General features: G+C 43.1%; 1 protein-coding gene and 1 long non-coding RNA gene across 2 annotated transcripts in view; one reads left to right on the forward strand and one right to left on the reverse strand.

Annotated features, from left to right (window-relative positions):
- Nucleotides 1–6,660: 6,660 nt before the first annotated feature.
- Nucleotides 6,661–17,963, reverse strand: part of LOC137357353 (polyunsaturated fatty acid lipoxygenase ALOX15B-like) — a 63,169-nt gene continuing 51,866 nt past the window's right edge. Inside the window, exons 13-14 of the mRNA XM_068023618.1 lie at nucleotides 12,258–12,428; nucleotides 6,661–9,529 (exon numbers count right to left, since the gene is read on the reverse strand). Coding sequence (XP_067879719.1) covers nucleotides 9,350–9,529; nucleotides 12,258–12,428 — 351 coding nt within the window. The 3' untranslated portion in view covers nucleotides 6,661–9,349. The remainder of the gene's footprint in view (nucleotides 9,530–12,257; nucleotides 12,429–17,963) is intronic.
- LOC137357354 (uncharacterized) lies at nucleotides 9,452–17,813 on the forward strand. Its single transcript, XR_010971176.1, has 3 exons — nucleotides 9,452–9,566; nucleotides 12,656–12,721; nucleotides 17,734–17,813. It is a non-coding gene; the product is annotated as an uncharacterized lncRNA (long non-coding RNA).

Raw genomic sequence — 17,963 nt, forward strand, 5'->3', positions numbered from 1 at the left:
TTCATTCCTGTCTGGTACTGTACAGCCCATGTGTGTGTCTCAGTGTCAGCTCCTATACATGTGCAGTACATAGAGGGTATATACGGAAATGATTCAATCCCACCTGGTACTGTACAGCCCATGTGTGTGTCTCAGTGTCAGCTCCTGTACATGTGCAGTACATAGAGAGTAAATGGAAATGATTCAATCCCGCCTGGTACTCTACAGCCCATGTGTCCATCTCAGTGTCAGCTCCGATATATGTGCAGTACATAGAGGGTAAATGGAAATGATTCATTCCTGTCTGGTACTGTACAGCCCATGTGTGTGTCTCAGTGTCAGCTCCTGTACATGTGCAGTACACAGAGGGTAAATGGAAATGATTCATTCCCGTCTGGTACTGTACAGCCCATGTGTGTGTCTCAGTGTCAGCTCCTGTACATGTGCAGTACGTAGAGGGTAAATGGAAATGATTCATTCCTGTCTGGTACTGTACAGCCCATGTGTGTGTCTCAGTGTCAGCTCCTATATATGTGCAGTACATAGAGGGTAAATGGAAATGATTCATTCCTGTCTGGTACTGTACAGCCCGTGTGTCCATCTCAGTGTCAGCTCCTATACATGTGCAGTACGTAGAGGGTAAATGGAAATGATTCATTCCTGTCTGGTACTGTACAGCCCATGTGTGTGTCTCAGTGTCAGCTCCTATACATGTGCAGTACATAGAGGGTATATACGGAAATGATTCAATCCCGCCTGGTACTGTACAGCCCATGTGTGTGTCTCAGTGTCAGCTCCTGTACATGTGCAGTACACAGAGGGTAAATGGAAATGATTCATTCCCGCCTGGTACTGTACAGCCCGTGTGTCCATCTCAGTGTCAGCTCCTGTACATGTGCAGTACATAGAGAGTAAATGGAAATGATTCAATCCTGTCTGGTACTGTACAGCCCATGTGTGTGTCTGTGTCAGCTCCTATACATGTGCAGTACATAGAGGGTAAATGGAAACGATTCAACCCCGCCTGGTACTGTACAGCCCGTGTGTCCATCTCAGTGTCAGCTCCTCTCCAGCCCACTTGCATCTCGGTCTGGAGCCCAGGGAAAAACCTCACCTTTCACTGATTCATCTACCCCACTGGCTGAGGAGAAATTATGGATTTGAGAGGTTACTACAGTTATTGTATTCCCATAAATTTATTCCCTGTACACTTTCAGGGAGAAATGGATATATGTTTATGTAACTGAGTGAGTGGGCAGTACTCTTCTGTTCTGTGGGGCTCAGTCCCACACTGGGTGGTGGTGTTAGAGACTGAGCCAGTGGACAGTATTGCCTATTTAGCTGAGTGCAGGTAACATTCACATAATTTATTTCTAAATTCCCATCACCCTGTAGAAAATCAGTTAATCTACTTTTTAAACTCATGCAGTCCATGATGGTGCTGCTCCAACACTATGTGTTTCAGAATTACAGCTCAATATTGCCATTCCCGAAGTTTGTCTGAAATTGGAATCATTTTTAGGGCACCAATTCTGAGTACCTCCCTTGCAGTATCGCATGACTGCAGGAATGAGCTGATGAGAGTCCCTCAAATCTCACTTCCTGCGGCTGTGTCAGTGTGCGGATCTCATCCCACACTCCGTTAGGCAACGCAAGGTCAATGAGTTCACGGTACAGATTCTGGATTCCCAGTTGGTACCTAACACTGGAGGGCGCCTCGATACCCGAAATGAGAGGTTACAACTATCAGGAAAGATTGAACAAGTAAGTAGAATCAGAGATTAAGGTCCAGATGGAGCAGAATTTGTAAGGAGCATCCAGGAGGGTTTTCTGGAGCAGTATGTAAATAGTCCAACTCGGGAAGGGGCCATACTGGACCTGGTGTTGGGGAATGAGCCCGGCCAGGTTGTTGAAGTTTCAGTAGGGGACTACTTTGGGAATAGTGATCACAATTCCGTAAGCTTTAAAATACTCATGGACAAAGACGAGAGTGGTCCTAAAGGAAGAGTGCTAAATTGGGGGAAGGCCAACTATACCAAAATTCGGCAGGAGCTGGGAAATGTAGATTGGGAGCAGCTGTTTGAAGGTAAATCCACATGTGATATGTGGGAGGCTTTTAAAGAGAGGTTGATTAGCGTGCAGGAGAGACATGTTCCTGTGAAAATGAGGGATAGAAATGGCAAGATTAGGGAACCATGGATGACAGGTGAAATTGTGAGACTAGCTAAGAGGAAAAAGGAAGCATACATAAGGTCTAGGCGGCTGATGAAAGACGAAGCTTTGAAAGAATATCGGGAATGTAGGACCAATCTGAAACGAGGAATTAAGAGGGCTAAAAGGGGTCATGAAATATCTTTAGCAAACAGGGTTAAGGAAAATCCCAAAGCCTTTTATTCATATATAAGGAGAAAGAGGGTAACTAGAGAAAGGATTGGCCCACTGAAGGACAAAGGAGGAATGTTATGCTTGGACTCAGAGAAAATGGGTGAGATTCTAAATGAGTACTTTGCATCGGTATTCACCGAGGAGAGGGACATGACGGATGTTGAGGTTAGGAACAGATGTTTGATTACTCTAGGTCAAGTCAGCATAAGGAGGGAGGAAGTGTTGGGTATTCTAAAGGGCATTAAGGTGGACAAGTCCCCAGGTCCGGATGGGATCTATCCCAGGTTACTGAGGGAAGCAAGAGAGGAAATAGCTGGGGCCTTAACAGATATCTTTGCAGCATCCTTAAACACGGGTGAGGTCCCGGAGGACTGGAGAATTGCTAATGTTGTCCCCTTGTTTAAGAAGGGTAGCAGGGATAATCCAGGTAATTATAGACCAGTGAGCCTGACGTCAGTGGTAGGGAAGCTGCTGGAGAAGATACTGAGGGATAGGATCTATTCCCATTTGGAAGAAAATGGGCTCATCAGTGATAGGCAACATGGTTTTGTGCAGGGAAGGTCATGTCTTACCAACTTAATAGAATTCTTTGAGGAAGTGACAAAGTTGATTGATGAGGGAAGGGCTGTCGATGTCATATACATGGACTTCAGTAAGGCGTTTGATAAGGTTCCCCATGGCAGGCTGATGGAGAAAGTGAAGGCGCTTGGGGTCCAAGGTGTACTAGCGAGATGGATAAAGAACTGGCTGGGCAACAGGAGACAGAGAGTAGCAGTAGAAGGGAGTTTCTCAAAATGGAGACGTGTGACCAGTGGTGTTCCACAGGGATCCGTGCTGGGACCACTGTTGTTTGTGATATACATTAATGATTTGGAGGAAAGTATAGGTGGACTGATTAGCAAGTTTGCAGACGACACTAAGATTGGTGGAGTAGCAGATAGTGAAGGGGACTGTCAGAGAATACAGCAGAATATAGATAGATTGGAGAGTTGGGCAGAGAAATGGCAGATGGAGTTCAATCAGGGCAAATGCGAGGTGATGCATTTTGGAAGATCCAATTCAAGAGTGAACTATACAGTAAATGGAAAAGTCCTGGGGAAAATTGATGTCCAGAGAGATTTGGGTGTTCAGGTCCACTGTTCCCTGAAGGTGGCAACGCAGGTAAATAGAGTGGTCAAGAAGGCATACGGCATGCTTTCCTTCATTGGACGGGGCATTGAGTACAAGAGTTGGCAGGTCATGTTACAGTTGTATAGGACTTTGGTTCGGCCACATTTGGAATACTGCGTACAGTTCTGGTCGCCACATTATCAAAAGGATGTGGATGCTTTGGAGAGGGTGCAGAGGAGGTTCACCAGGATGTTACCTGGTATGGAGGGCGCTAGCTATGAAGAGAGGTTGAGTAGATTAGGATTATTTTCATTAGAAAGACGGAGGTTGAGGGGGGACCTGATTGAGGTGTACAAAATCATGAGAGGTATAGACAGGGTGGATAGCAAGAGGCTTTTTCCCAGAGTGGGGGTTTCAATTACTAGAGGACACGAGTTCAAAGTGAAAGGGGAAAAGTTTAGGGGGGATATGCGTGGAAAGTTCTTTACGCAGAGGGTGGTGGGCACCTGGAACGCATTGCCAGCGGAGGTGGTAGATGCGGGCACGATGGAGTCTTTTAAGATGTATCTAGACAGATACATGAATGGGCAGGAAGAAAAGAGATACAGAACCTTAGAAAATAGGCGACATGTTTAGAGAGAGGATCTGGATCGGCGCAGGCTTGGAGGGCCGAAGGGCCTGTTCCTGTGCTGTAATTATCTTTGTTCTTTGTTCTTTATTGGTTACGGCACAGCACAGGAAGCATTCAGCCCACCACGTCTGTGCCAGCTCTCTGAAAGAGCAAGTCCAACCCCTTTCTCGCAACTCCATTTTCCAATCAGTTTTCTCTCCCACATCAGGGTGTTAATTGTAGCCATGCAGCACTGAGCTCCAGGGAGCAATTCAATCAGTGTCTGCTGTGTCACTCAATGGGGCAGGACCTATGGCAGGATTCACGCATAAACCCAATCAACAGCACAAAAAGGTTAATTTACTCAGCAGAGTCGATTTAAACAGTACATTACAGCAGTCTGCAATATCTAATTGAACAGGACATGACAGCAAACAGTCTGCAGTGTCTAATTGAACAGGACATGACAGCAAACAGCCTGCAGTGTCTAATTGAACAGGACATGACAGCAAACAGTCTGCAGTGTCTAATTGAACAGGACATGACAGCAAACAGTCTGCAGTGTCTAATTGAACAGGACATGACAGCAAACAGTCTGCAGTGTCTAATTGAACAGGACATGACAGCAAACAGTCTGCAGTGTCTAATTGAACAGGACATGACAGCAAACAGTCTGCAGTGTCTAATTGAACAGGACATGACAGCAAACAGCCTGCAGTGTCTAATTGAACAGGACATGACAGCAAACAGCCTGCAGTGTCTAATTGAACAGGACATGACAGCAAACAGTCTGCACAGTCTAATTGAACAGGACATGACAGCAAACAGTCTGCAGTGTCTAATTGAACAGGACATGACAGCAAACAGCCTGCAGTGTCTAATTGAACAGGACATGACAGCAAACAGCCTGCACAGTCTAATTGAACAGGACATGACAGCAAACAGTCTGCAGTGTCTAATTGAACAGGACATGACAGCAAACAGTCTGCAGTGTCTAATTGAACAGGACATGACAGCAAACAGTCTGCAGTGTCTAATTGAACAGGACATGACAGCAAACAGTCTGCAGTGTCTAATTGAACAGGACATGACAGCAAACAGTCTGCAGTGTCTAATTGAACAGGACATGACAGCAAACAGTCTGCAGTGTCTAATTGAACAGGACATGACAGCAAACAGTCTGCAGTGTCTAATTGAACAGGACATGACAGCAAACAGTCTGCAGTGTCTAATTGAACAGGACATGACAGCAAACAGTCTGCAGTGTCTAATTGAACAGGACATGACAGCAAACAGTCTGCAGTGTCTAATTGAACAGGACATGACAGCAAACAGTCTGCAGTGTCTAATTGAACAGGACATGACAGCAAACAGTCTGCAGTGTCTAATTGAACAGGACATGACAGCAAACAGTCTGCAGTGTCTAATTGAACAGGACATGACAGCAAACAGCCTGCAGTGTCTAATTGAACAGGACATGACAGCAAACAGTCTGCAGTGTCTAATTGAACAGGACATGACAGCAAACAGTCTGCAGTGTCTAATTGAACAGGACATGACAGCAAACAGTCTGCAGTGTCTAATTGAACAGGACATGACAGCAAACAGTCTGCAGTGTCTAATTGAACAGGACATGACAGCAAACAGTCTGCAGTGTCTAATTGAACAGGACATGACAGCAAACAGTCTGCAGTGTCTAATTGAACAGGACATGACAGCAAACAGTCTGCAGTGTCTAATTGAACAGGACATGACAGCAAACAGTCTGCAGTGTCTAATTGAACAGGACATGACAGCAAACAGTCTGCAGTGTCTAATTGAACAGGACATGACAGCAAACAGTCTGCAGTGTCTAATTGAACAGGACATGACAGCAAACAGTCTGCAGTGTCTAATTGAACAGGACATGACAGCAAACAGTCTGCATTGTCTAATTGAACAGGACATAAAAAAACAAACAAAGAACAGTACAGCACAGGAACAGGCCATTCGGCCCTCCAAGCCTGCGCCGATGCCGATCTTGATGCCTGCCTAAACTAACACCTTCTGCACTTCCGGGGCCTATATCCCTCTATTCCCTTCCTCTTCATATATTTCTCAATATGTCTCTTAAACGTCGCTATCGTATCTGCTTCCACCACCTCCCCTGGCAGCAAGTTCCAGGCACTCACCACCCTCTGTCTAAAATACTTGTGTCGCACATCGCCTCTAAACTTTGCCCCTCTCACCTTAAACCTATGTCCCATAGTAACTGACTCTTCCACACTGGGAAAAAGCTTCTGACTATCCACTCTGTCCATGCCGCTCGTAACTTTGTAAACCTCTATCATGTCGCCCCTCCACCTCCGTCGTTCCAGTGAAAACAATCCGAGTTTTTCCAACCTTTCCTCATAGCTAATGCCCTCCAGACCAGGCAACATCCTGGTAAACCTCCTCTGTACCCTCTCCAAAGCCTCCACGTCCTTCTGGTAGTGTGGCGACCAGAATTGCACGTAAACAGCAAATAGTCTGCAGTGTCGAATTGAACAGAGTCTCTACAAACAAACAGAATGAGTGACTGAAACTACAGCAACATCTTCAGATAAAAGCAGTTATTTATTCAGTAAGGTGCAGCAAGTGAAGAATAGTTACAAACAAATCACACACGCAAAATCAATCCCAGTTCAGTGATTGACAGGGCAAGTACCCAATTATCTCCATTCTGGCCAAGAATAGGTGTGCCACTATGGTGAATATTGGCAGCCGATCCAATCACAGGTGTAAGAGACCGCCCTTATCCTCTTTGCCCGCCCCCCACAAATATCCTGCAGAGAACACGGGACTGACCTACTTTTCATTTGTGATCCCTACCACAGAGGCACTGAAACCAATTTCAGAGCCCAGTTGAGTCCAGGCATCTGAGCACAGACCAGGGATGGAAGATGGGATGTTGTACCTTATCTCAGGACACATTTACACACAGAGCTAACAAGGAATTCTTCCAAATATTATCATATGGAGCTGATCTGCTGTAGAGGCCACAGTGCGGGGAAGAAGTTGATTTAGATTTTAGATTTAGATTTAGAGATACAGCACTGAAACAGGCCCTTCGGCCCACCGAGTCTGTGCCGACCATTAACCACCCATTTATACTAATCCTACACTAATCCCATATTCCTACCACATACTCACCTGTCCCTATATTCTCCTACCACCTACCTATACTAGGGGCAATTTATAATGGCCAATTTACCTATCAACCTGCAAGTCTTTTGGCTGTGGGAGGAAACCGGAGCACCCGGAGGAAACCCACGCAGACACAGGGAGAACTTGCAAACTCCACACAGGCAGTACCCAGAATTGAACCCGGGTCGCTGGAGCTGTGAGGTTGCGGTGCTAACCACTGTGCCACTGCTGAAGATCTCAAGTGCCTCAGAGTATATCAGCTTTTCCTTTCAAGATCACAGAAAAATAAATCATGTCAAGCAGTTTTGATAACGATATATTAGAAATTCCTTTCAGAGGTTTACTACTGAATGGGATGAATTCTATTGCAATGTGAGTGAGGAGTTTTACACTGTGTGCCTCTGGGAAAATGAGTAAACAAGGAAATTATAGATCTGTTGGTCTTACTTCAGCTGTGAGTGAACTTCTAAAGGTAAACTTTGCAAATTCATACCCCTGGCATGGAGCTTCATCAGTCAGGAGCACATAGCAGGAATTTATGAATGATGAGAAAAATTAATTCCCAATGTGTGTTCCTGGTAAGTGAAGCACAGTGTAAATTTATTTTTCATTCCTGCGATGTGAGAGTTGCTGGCAAGGTCAGCATTTATTGCCCAGCACTAATTGTCCTTGAGAAAGTCCCTTAATCAGGAACAGACAGCACAGCAAATTGAAGAATACAAGAGATTGCAAGAAGACATAAGTATTTTCGTAAAGTGGGCAGATAGGTGGGAGTTGCAGTTCAATGCAAATAAATGTAAAATAAGGCAGTGAATAAAATAGAGCATTATGGCATGGAAGGAGGCCATTCAGCCCATTGAGTCCATGCTGGCTCTCTGGAGAGCTTTCTAATCAGTCCTACTCTCCCCTGTGGCCCATAGCCCTGCAAGTTTATTTTCCTTAAGTGCTGATACAATTTCCTTTTGCAATAATTCATCGTCTCCGCTTACACCCTTGTGGACAGTGAGTTTCTGGTCATTACCACCTATTTTGCCTCTCCCTATCCCTTCTGCCAAAATGCATCACCTCACACTTCTCTCTAATAAATTCCATCTGCCACTTGTCTTCCCATTCTACTAGCCTATCTATGTCCTGTTACAGTCGATTGGTATCATCCTCACTGTTTGCCACACCTCCAAGTTTGGTGGTATTGGCAAATTTTGAAATTTTACACTGTATTCCAATGTCCAAGCCATTTATATAAAGCAAAAAAGCAGTGGTCCTAGCTCTGAACCTTGTAGAACACCACTGTCTACCATCCTCCACTCTGAAAAACAACCATTTACCACAACCAGTCGTCCTGAAGCCAATTTTTTATCCAAGCTGACACTGACCTTCCTATTCCATGAGCCTCAATTTTGTTCACCGGCCTTAATGTGGTAATTTGGCAAACACTTTCTTAAAATCCATATAGGTAACATCCCCTAAATGTGCAGATACATAAAGGTAGGAATGTGAGCGGAAAAGATTACCAATAAATAAATGGACTGAAGGGTTTTGAAAATGATGATGAATTTAAAAGCAAGGATGTGATGTTTTATTTGTACAAGACATTGGTTAGGACAGAGTTGCAGTATTGTATGCAGTATTGAATGCTCTCTTATTGTTTGCAGCCACTGGCAGCATCATGCAGGGCGGTGTCTCTTTCCACACCAGCCATTCTTACAGCCTCCTTGATTTGTTAGTTTATGCTTTGGGCCCATACTGTCTGGAGCTGGGTTGAATCTGTTAAAGTACATTTCACTAACAGACCTTCAAGAGGATTTTCATCTAAATCTGACATGCAACTGTGCTCCAAGAAATGAAAGAACAGATTACTTACTAACGACATCATCCCGTCCCTCCCCCAATAGCTAAACAGCAATAGAAATCTAAAATACAGACAGTTCATTATGGAAAGGATTTTTGGAAACGTTATCTTGTTTTGATTAATAAAAAGAAGTAAACAACAGCAAGTTGATTTGCCAGCGAGCATTTTGGAATATTTTTGAAGCATAATTCTATTCTATCTCAAAGCATGAAGAGCTCATTGTAATTGTGATCAGTGATTCTTTTTGCATTTCATATTGCCACGCTGTTTTCGATGAAGTCAGGATGCAAATACTCATACTTCAGCTCAAGGCCCTCATTCCTCTTCTCAATCTCACTCTTGACTTGCAGGACATCTCTCTGGAACTTTTCTATGCATACCTTGGGTGCCTCCTCAGTGAAACGCTCTTCAACATAAATGCCAAGTTTTGCCTGGAGAATAAAGAAATTTATTCCTATACGACTACAGGTAAGATCACCTAGCTCTAATCTATCCTGACTGCAATATGTTATACACTGTTCTGCATTCCACACAAGACTGATATGAAATCTTTCATTCCTCTACTCTTTCGAATATTTCACATCACACGGGTCAGGAAAGTCAATTACCTTTCTCTTGAAGTTGCTCCTTCACTGGGGGCGCTGCTCCATGATACTCTTGTCCAAATTTGTAAAACATACTGGGAATAATGGTAGCTAGGAAGGGCATTCTGGGATTGCTGCACCATTTAAAAACCAATTCTAGCTTTCATGTCTTCCCTAAAAAAACCTGATTATGCATTTTTCTACATTGGCAAAAGTAATTTGGGGAATCCTGCCTACTAATACCTGAGAAAATATGGACGGCATGTCCATTACAACATTGACTACACTTCAAAAGTGCTTCATTGGTTGTAAAACATTTTGGGGGTGGCCTGAGGTTGTGAAAGGCACTATAGAAATGTAAGTCTTTCTTTCCTTCACTAATAACACTGATTCTGTCAGTCAGAGAGAATGGAGAGATGTCTGGTAGCTTGTGTTAGCCCAGATGGCTCTGAACAGTCTAGGAAGTTGGCTTTGATGGGAACTAGTTATTGAAGAACACATTTTTGCTGGTTGACTGAACTCAGCTGAATGGGAAAATGAAAGTTGTACCTTCCTTCACCTAGTGCCATGTGTTGGCACTTTAGCGTGCTACCCAGTAGAGTATGATGTCATTTCTAAGTGTGCTCCTGATGTTAGTGCCAGGACATGAGCTGCAACAGTTTTCACCTTTACTCTGCTCCCAAAGCACCAGATCTAGGATTTATCACCGTACTAGAAAAATGTCAGTTAATCAGGGACAGCCAGCATGGATTCATGACGGGAAGGTCATGCCTGACAAATCTCATTGAATGTTTTGAAGAGGTGACTAATGTAGTGGACTGGGGAATGTCTATAGATGTTATTTATATGGACTTCCAGAAGGCATTTGATAAAGTCCCACATAAGATACTGTTAACTAAGGTAGAAGCCCATGGAGTTGAGGGCAAATTATTGACATGGTTAGGAAGTTGGTTGAGTGGTAGGCGACAGAGAGTGGGGATAATGGGTAAGTACTCCGATTGGCAGGATGTGACTATTGGTGTCCCACAGGGATCTGTGTTGGGGCCTCAATTATTCACATTATTCATTAACGACTCGGATGATGGCACAGTAAGTCATATATCCAAATTTGCTGATGATACAAAGTTAGGCGACATTGTAGACAGTCTAGATGATCGCATAAAATTGCAAAGAGATATTGACAGACTAGGTGAATTGGCAAAACTGTGGCAGATGGATTTCAATGCGGGCAAGTGTGAGATTATCCATGTTGGACCAAAAATGGATAGAGCAGGGTACTTCCTAAATGGGAAGAGGTTAAGTACAGTGGATGTCCAAAGAGACTTGGGGGTTCAGGTGCATGGATCTTTAAAATGCCACGAGCAAGTGCAGAAAATAATCAAAAAGGCTAATGGAATGCTAGCCTTTATATCTAGAGGATTGGAGTATAAAGACACAGAGGTTATGCTGCAGCTGTACAAAACCCTGGTTAGACCCCACTTGGAGTACTGTGAGCAGTTCTGGGCACCACACCTTAGGAAGGATATATTGGCCTTGGAGGGAGTGCAATGTAGGTTTCCAAGAATGATACCTGGACTACAGGGGTTAAGTTACGAGGAGAGATTACACAAATTAGGTCTGTTTTCGCTAGAATTTAGAAGGTTAAGGGGTGATCAGATCAAAGTCTTCAAGATATTAACAGGAAAAGACAGGCTAGATAAAGATAAACTATTTCCACTGGTTGGAGATTCTAAAACTAGGGGACATAGTCTAAAAATTAGGACCAGACCATTCAGGAGAGATGTTAGGAAGCACTTCTTCACACAAAGGGTGGTAGAGGTTTGGAACTCACTCCCACAAACAGCAGTTGAAGCTAGAACAGTTGTTAATTTTAAATCTGAGATAGATAGATTTTTGTTAAGCAAAGATAATAAGGGATATGGGCCAAAGGCAGGTATATGGAGTTAGGCCGTGGATCAGCCATGATCTCATTGAATGGCGGGACAGGCTCGAGGGGCTGAATGGCCTACTCCTGTTCCTATCTTCCTATGTTACTTCCTGCTGTTTACACGCACTTCATTAATCATTCAGATTATTTCTAACAGAACATAGGAACATAAGAGGAGTAGGCCATTCAGCCCATAGAGCCTGCTCCACCATTCAGTTAGATCATGGCTGATCATCTACCTCAATGCCACTTTCCCACACTATCCCCATATCCCTTGATGTCATTAGTATCCAGATATCTATCGATTTCTATCTTGAACATGTTTAATGATTGATCTTCCACAGCCCTCTGGGGCAGAGAATTCCAAAGATTCACCACCCTCTGAGTGAAGAAATTCCCCCTGATCTCAGTCTTAAATGGCTTGTCCCTTATTCTGAGACTGTGTCCCCTGGTTCTAGACTCACCAGCCAGGGGAAACATCCTATTCACAACCACCCTGTCACACCCTGTAAGAATTTTGCAAGTTTCAATAAGAACTATGCCAGAGGCAGGGGAAATAGATTATAAATATAATTCTTATCGTTTTAAGGGGGAGGTCTAATCAGAACTTATTTTTTTGTATGGGGAAGGGTTATTGTTCATACTTACTGAAGAGGGTGATGTTTTACTGAGCAGGTATATGGTTGCAGTCACTAAGGCTGTTGCACCTTTTCCTGGTAATGTGCACATGATATCTGTTTTTCCAACCTTGCCTTTTTCACTGGGTGGTGGTTTCTGCATGGTTGATGGGTTGTTTGGCATCCAGGAGCCCCAATCAAACTGACAAAGAAACCAAGCATTAGAAACACTGTTTACGATCATTTAAATCTTCACCATGGCAACATTAAGTGGCCTAACAGATCCAACATGTCTGCTAGCTGTTTGCTTAAATGCCAGAAATGTCTCTATCTATGCATCCTCCACACTCAGGGAGTTCGCAAAAGTTAACAATATATCAACCACAGTATTTTTGAAGCAACTGTCTTTTTCTAAATCATATTTTACAGAACTTTCCCTCTGGAGGTGAAAAATTGACTTTGAGTCCATGCAGCAAGCATGTAGGGAAGCAACAGGTAGGTTCCTGTATATCCATTAATAATGAGGTTTCTGACTGAATCGTTGGTCTCTTACAGTAAACACCACTGAGAGTGCCAGAAACATCCCAAAGCTGAGCTGTTATTTATGCCAATTTTGAGTTTGTCATGAGGAAATCTCCCAGCTGTGCTCCAGGGTGAGACAACGAGTCTCTTTTGGAAAGATCCTGCCAATCCCTCACCCATCCTGTCAGATCCCTACCCAGCCTGCCGAGCGTGGCTACAATAACAAAGTGATTACGTTACTGGACTAGCAATCCAGAGCCCTGGACTAACTAATCTGGGGATATGAGTTCAAATTCCACCATGGCAGTTTGTAAAGTTGAATTCATTGAATTAAATCAAATTTTAGAATTAAAAAACCCAGTAACATCAGCCTTCTCCATTTTTCATTTCCCTGGCTCATTCTTGTTCCATGTTTTACCCCATGCACTGTCCTCTATTTCCCCCTAGTGGATCTCTCTGGACTGATGAATGGGAGCAAGAGGGCATGAGACTGGATAAAGATGTCGTGGTATAGACTGAAGCAGGGGGGCCCGGCAGAACTCCCTCAGTGGGAGTCCAGGTTGTCGTGGTATAGACTGAAGCAGGGGGGCCCGGCAGAACTCCCTCAGTGGGAGTCCAGGTTGTCATGGTATAGTCTGAAGCAGGGGGGCCCGGTAGAACTCCCTCAGTGGGAGTCAAGGTTGCCTATGGGAGCTGGCTTCTTTGTTGGCTACAAGAAAAAATATACAGAAAAGCTCCAGTCATAACAATGTTATGTTCTGTCCTCTGCTTTTGAACCTTAGTGCTGTTCTGCACTATGGGATTTAGTCCTTTCTTTGACTTTCTCAGTTAAGAAGAGAGATTTTGGAGGTGTCGGGGAAATTCAGCAAGCAGATGATTAGAACAAAGGTGCTTCCTCCCATTAATGCAGTGTTGATTCCAAGGTTTGTCATTTCCACAATGGATTATCAGGGGCTTTGGTCCAGCAATTTCCTGACCAGAACTATCCATGAGTAATGCTCCTGACTGGGAATGCTCAATAATTCGCAGTCAACCTCAGGGTTAATTCTTAGGGTTAATAAATGAAAACCAGCACAGGTTTGTAGAAGGTAAATCATGTTTGATTAACTTGATTGAGTTCTTTGATGAAGTAATGGAGAGGGTTGTTGAGGATAGTGCAGTTGATGTTGTGTATATGGACTTTCATAAGGTGTTGGATAAAGTATCCACATAATAGACTTGTTAGCAAAACTGAACTCTGCAGTAGCTGTTTTAATACAAAATTGGCAAAGGGACAAAAAGCAGAGAGTAGTGGTGAATGGTTGTTTTACAGATTGGAGGGAGATATACGGTGGTGTTCCCCAGGTGTGTCGATATTAGGACTATTCCTCTTTTTGATACAAATTAATGAACTAAACTTGGGTATACAAGCCATAATTTCAAAGTTTGCAGATAGCACAAAATTCAAAAATATGGTAGAAAGATAAAAAAAGGAATAAAAGGCATTGCAGTGCTGGAGAGAGAGGACATCCCTGAGGGGTCAAGGACGGAATCTATTTGGCTAGAACTAAGGAACAAAAATGGTGCAATTACATTGTTCAGTGTAGTCTATAGGCCAGCAACTAGTGGGAAAGATGAAGAGGAACAAATTTGCAAGGACATTACAGATGCAAGAATTATAGAGTTGTTATATTAGGGGATTTTAATTATACAAATATAGACTGGGATAGTCGTAGTGTAAAGGGCAGTGAGCGGCAAGAGTTCCAAGAGTGTGTTCCGGAAAACTTTCTACAGCAGTATGTTTCGAGTCCAATGAGAAAGGAGGCACTGCTAGACCTGGTTCTTGGGAATGAGGTGGGCCAAATGGATCAAATATCTGTAGCAGAACATTTAGGGGGCAGTGATCATTGTATCATAAGGTTTAGGTTGGTTATGGAAAAGGACAAAGAACAATCCAAAGTAAGAATAATTAACTGGGGGAAAACCAACTTCAATGGGGTGAGAATGGAGCTTGGCCATGTTAATTGGAATCAAAGATTGGAAGGAAAAACAGTAGCCGAACATTGGACTACCTTGAAAGAAGAGATAGTTTGGGCACAGTCAGGGTATGTTCCCTCAAAGGAGAAAGGTAGGGCAAATAAATCCAGAGCTCCCTGGATGTCAAGAGAGATAGGAATGAAGATGAAGAAGAAAAAGTGTGCTTATGACTGATGTCAGGTAGATAATAGACTGGAGAACCAGGCTGAATATAGAAGGTTCAGAGGGGAAGTGAAAAGGCAATTAAGAGAAGCAAAGAGAGTATGAAAAGAGACTGGAAGCTAACATAAAAGAGAATACCAAAGTCTTCTGCAGGCATATAAATAGTAAAAAGGTGGTAAAAGGTGGAGGAGTGCCAATTAGGGACCAGAAGGCGGATTTATGCATAGAGGCAAAGAGAAAATGTTTTGCATTTGTCTTTACTAAAGAAGAAGGTTCTACCCAGGCCACAGTGAAAGAGGAGGTAATTAATACACTAGAAGGTTTTAAAATTGATAAGGAGGAGATATTAGATAGACTGTCTATACTTAAAGTTGATAAAGCACTACGGCCGGATGAGACGCATCCAAAGATACTGAGGGAAGTGAGAATGGAAATTGCAGAGGTATTGGCCATAATTTTCCAGTCTTCCTTAGATGCAGGAGTGGTGCCAGAGGACTGGAGAATTGCAAATGTTATACCCTTGTTCAAAAAAGGATGTAAATATAAGCCCAGCAACTACAGGCCAGTCAGTTTAACTTCGGTGGTGGAGAAACTTCTAGAAACAATCATTCGGGACCGAATTATTAGTCACATGGACAAATGTGGGTTAATTAAGCAAAGCCAGCACAGATTAATTAAGGGAAAATCATGTTTAACTAACTTGCTGGAGTTTTTTGAAGAGGTAACAGAGAGGGTTGATGAGGGCAATGCTGTTGATGTGGTGTACATGGACTTCCAAAAGGCATTTGATAAAGTGCCACACAACAGACTTGTGAGCAAAATTATAGCTCATGGAATAAAAGGGACAGTAGCAATATGGATATGAAATTGGCTGAGTGACAGGAAACAAAGAGTAGTGGTTAATGGATGTTTTTCGGGCTGGAGGAAGGTTTGTAGTGGAGTTTCCCAGGGATCAGTGTTGGGTCCCTTGCTTTTCCTGATATGCTAATGACCTAGACTTTGGTGTACAGGGCACAATTTCAAAATTTGCAGATGATACAAAACTTGGAACAATTGTGAACTGTGAGGAGGACATAGACAAGTTGGTGGAATGGGCAGACAAGTGACAGATGACGTTCAATGCAGAGAAATGTAAAGTCATTCATTTTGGTAGGAAGAACATGGAGAGACAATATAAAGTAAAGGGTACAGTTCTAAAGTGGCTGCAGGAGCAGAGGGACCTAGGTGTATATGTGCATAAGTCATTGAAGGTGGCAGGACAGGTTGAGAGAATGGTTAATAAAGCATACAGTATCCTGGGCTTTACTAATAGGGGCATAGAGTACAAGAACAAGGAGGTCATGTTAAACTTGTATAGGACACTGGTTTGGCCTCAGGTGGAGTATTGCATCCAATTCTGGGCACAACTCTTCAGGAAAGATGTGAGGGCATTGGAGAGAGTACAGAAAAGATTCATGGGAATGGTTCCAGGGATGAGGAATTTCAGTTCTGAAGATAGATTGGAGAAGTTAGGACTGTTTTCCTTGGAGAAGAAAAGGCTGAGAGGTGATTTGATAAAGATATTCAAAATCATGAGTGGTCTGGACAGAGTAGATAGAGAGAAACTGTTCCCACTCATGAAAGGATCGAGAACGAGAGGGCACAGATTTAAAGTGATTGGTAAAAGAAACAAAAGTGACAGAGGAAAAACTTTTTCACGCAGCGAGTGGTTATGGTCTGGAATACACTGCCTGAGAACGTGGTGGAGACAGGTTCAATCGAGGCATTCAAAAGGGAATTAGACTGTTATCTGAAAAGGAAGGATGTGCAGGGTTACAGGGAGAAGGCAGGGCATTGCTCATTTGGAGAGACAGTGCAGACATGATAGGCCGAATGGCCTCCTTCTGCACTGTAACAATTCTGTGATAAACAATGAGCATCGTAACAGACTTCAGGAGGACCTAGGCAGACTGGTGTAATGGGCAGACACATGGCGGATGACATTTAACACAGAGAAGTGTGATGTCATTCATTTTGGTAAGAAGAATAAGGAGATGCAACATAAACTAAATGTTATAATTTTAAAGAGGTGCAGGAACAGAGAGATCTGGGACTCAATGTATACAAGTCTTTGAAAGAGGCAGGACGAGTTAAGAAGACAGCTTTAAAAAAAAAGGCATACATGATCTTTGGCTTTATAAATAGAGGCATAGAATACAAAAGCAAGGAGGTTATAAAACACTGGTTAAGCCCCAGCTGGAGTATTATCAGGGTACAGAGGAGATTTAATAGAACGGTACCAGGGATGAGGGACTTTGGTTATCTGGAGAGATGGGAGAAGTTGGGGTGATTTTCCTCAGAGCAGAGACGGTTAAGGGGAGATTTAACAGAGGTGTTCAAAATCACAAAGGCTTTTGACAGAGTAAATAAGGAGAAAGTGTTTCCAGTGGCAGGAGGGTCGATAACCAGAGGGACACAGATTGAAGATAATTGGCTAAAGAACCAGAGGCAGCATGACAAAAAGAAGTTATAGTGCAATGAGTTGTTGAGATCTGGAATGTGCTGCCTGAAAGAGTGGTGAAAGCAGATTTAATAATAACTTGTAAAACGGCAAATACTTGAAGCGGCTCTGTGGAAAGAGCAGGAGAAATGGGACTAATTGGATAGCTCTTTCAAAGAGCCAGCACAGACAGGATGGGCCGAATGCCCTCCTTCTGCATTGTATCATTCTATGATTTTATGATGACCCCCAGTGATTGGAGGAAAGAGGTCAAATGAATCTAGCTTTGAGACTAACCTTCTCTCATTTTTATTATGGAAAAACTCAGATGAAGGGTTGAATCCCAGACATTCATCAACAAAAAGCAGAACAGAAGCGATCAATTGAGAAATAGTGGTCAAGTGACATCAAACTTGGGTTTTGCAAGCCTGTAAGTTATAGATTATATTTTCTTGTAATTTATCTCAGGAAGTTGTTGTTTGTGCAGTGTCAATTTAGTGCACACAGTTGAATTCTTTCTGTTGAGTATGTAGACTTATTTCTGTTAATGATAAGGTT

The sequence above is a fragment of the Heterodontus francisci genome, chromosome 48, assembly GCF_036365525.1.
Source record: "Heterodontus francisci isolate sHetFra1 chromosome 48, sHetFra1.hap1, whole genome shotgun sequence".
Lineage (NCBI taxonomy): Eukaryota > Metazoa > Chordata > Chondrichthyes > Heterodontiformes > Heterodontidae > Heterodontus > Heterodontus francisci.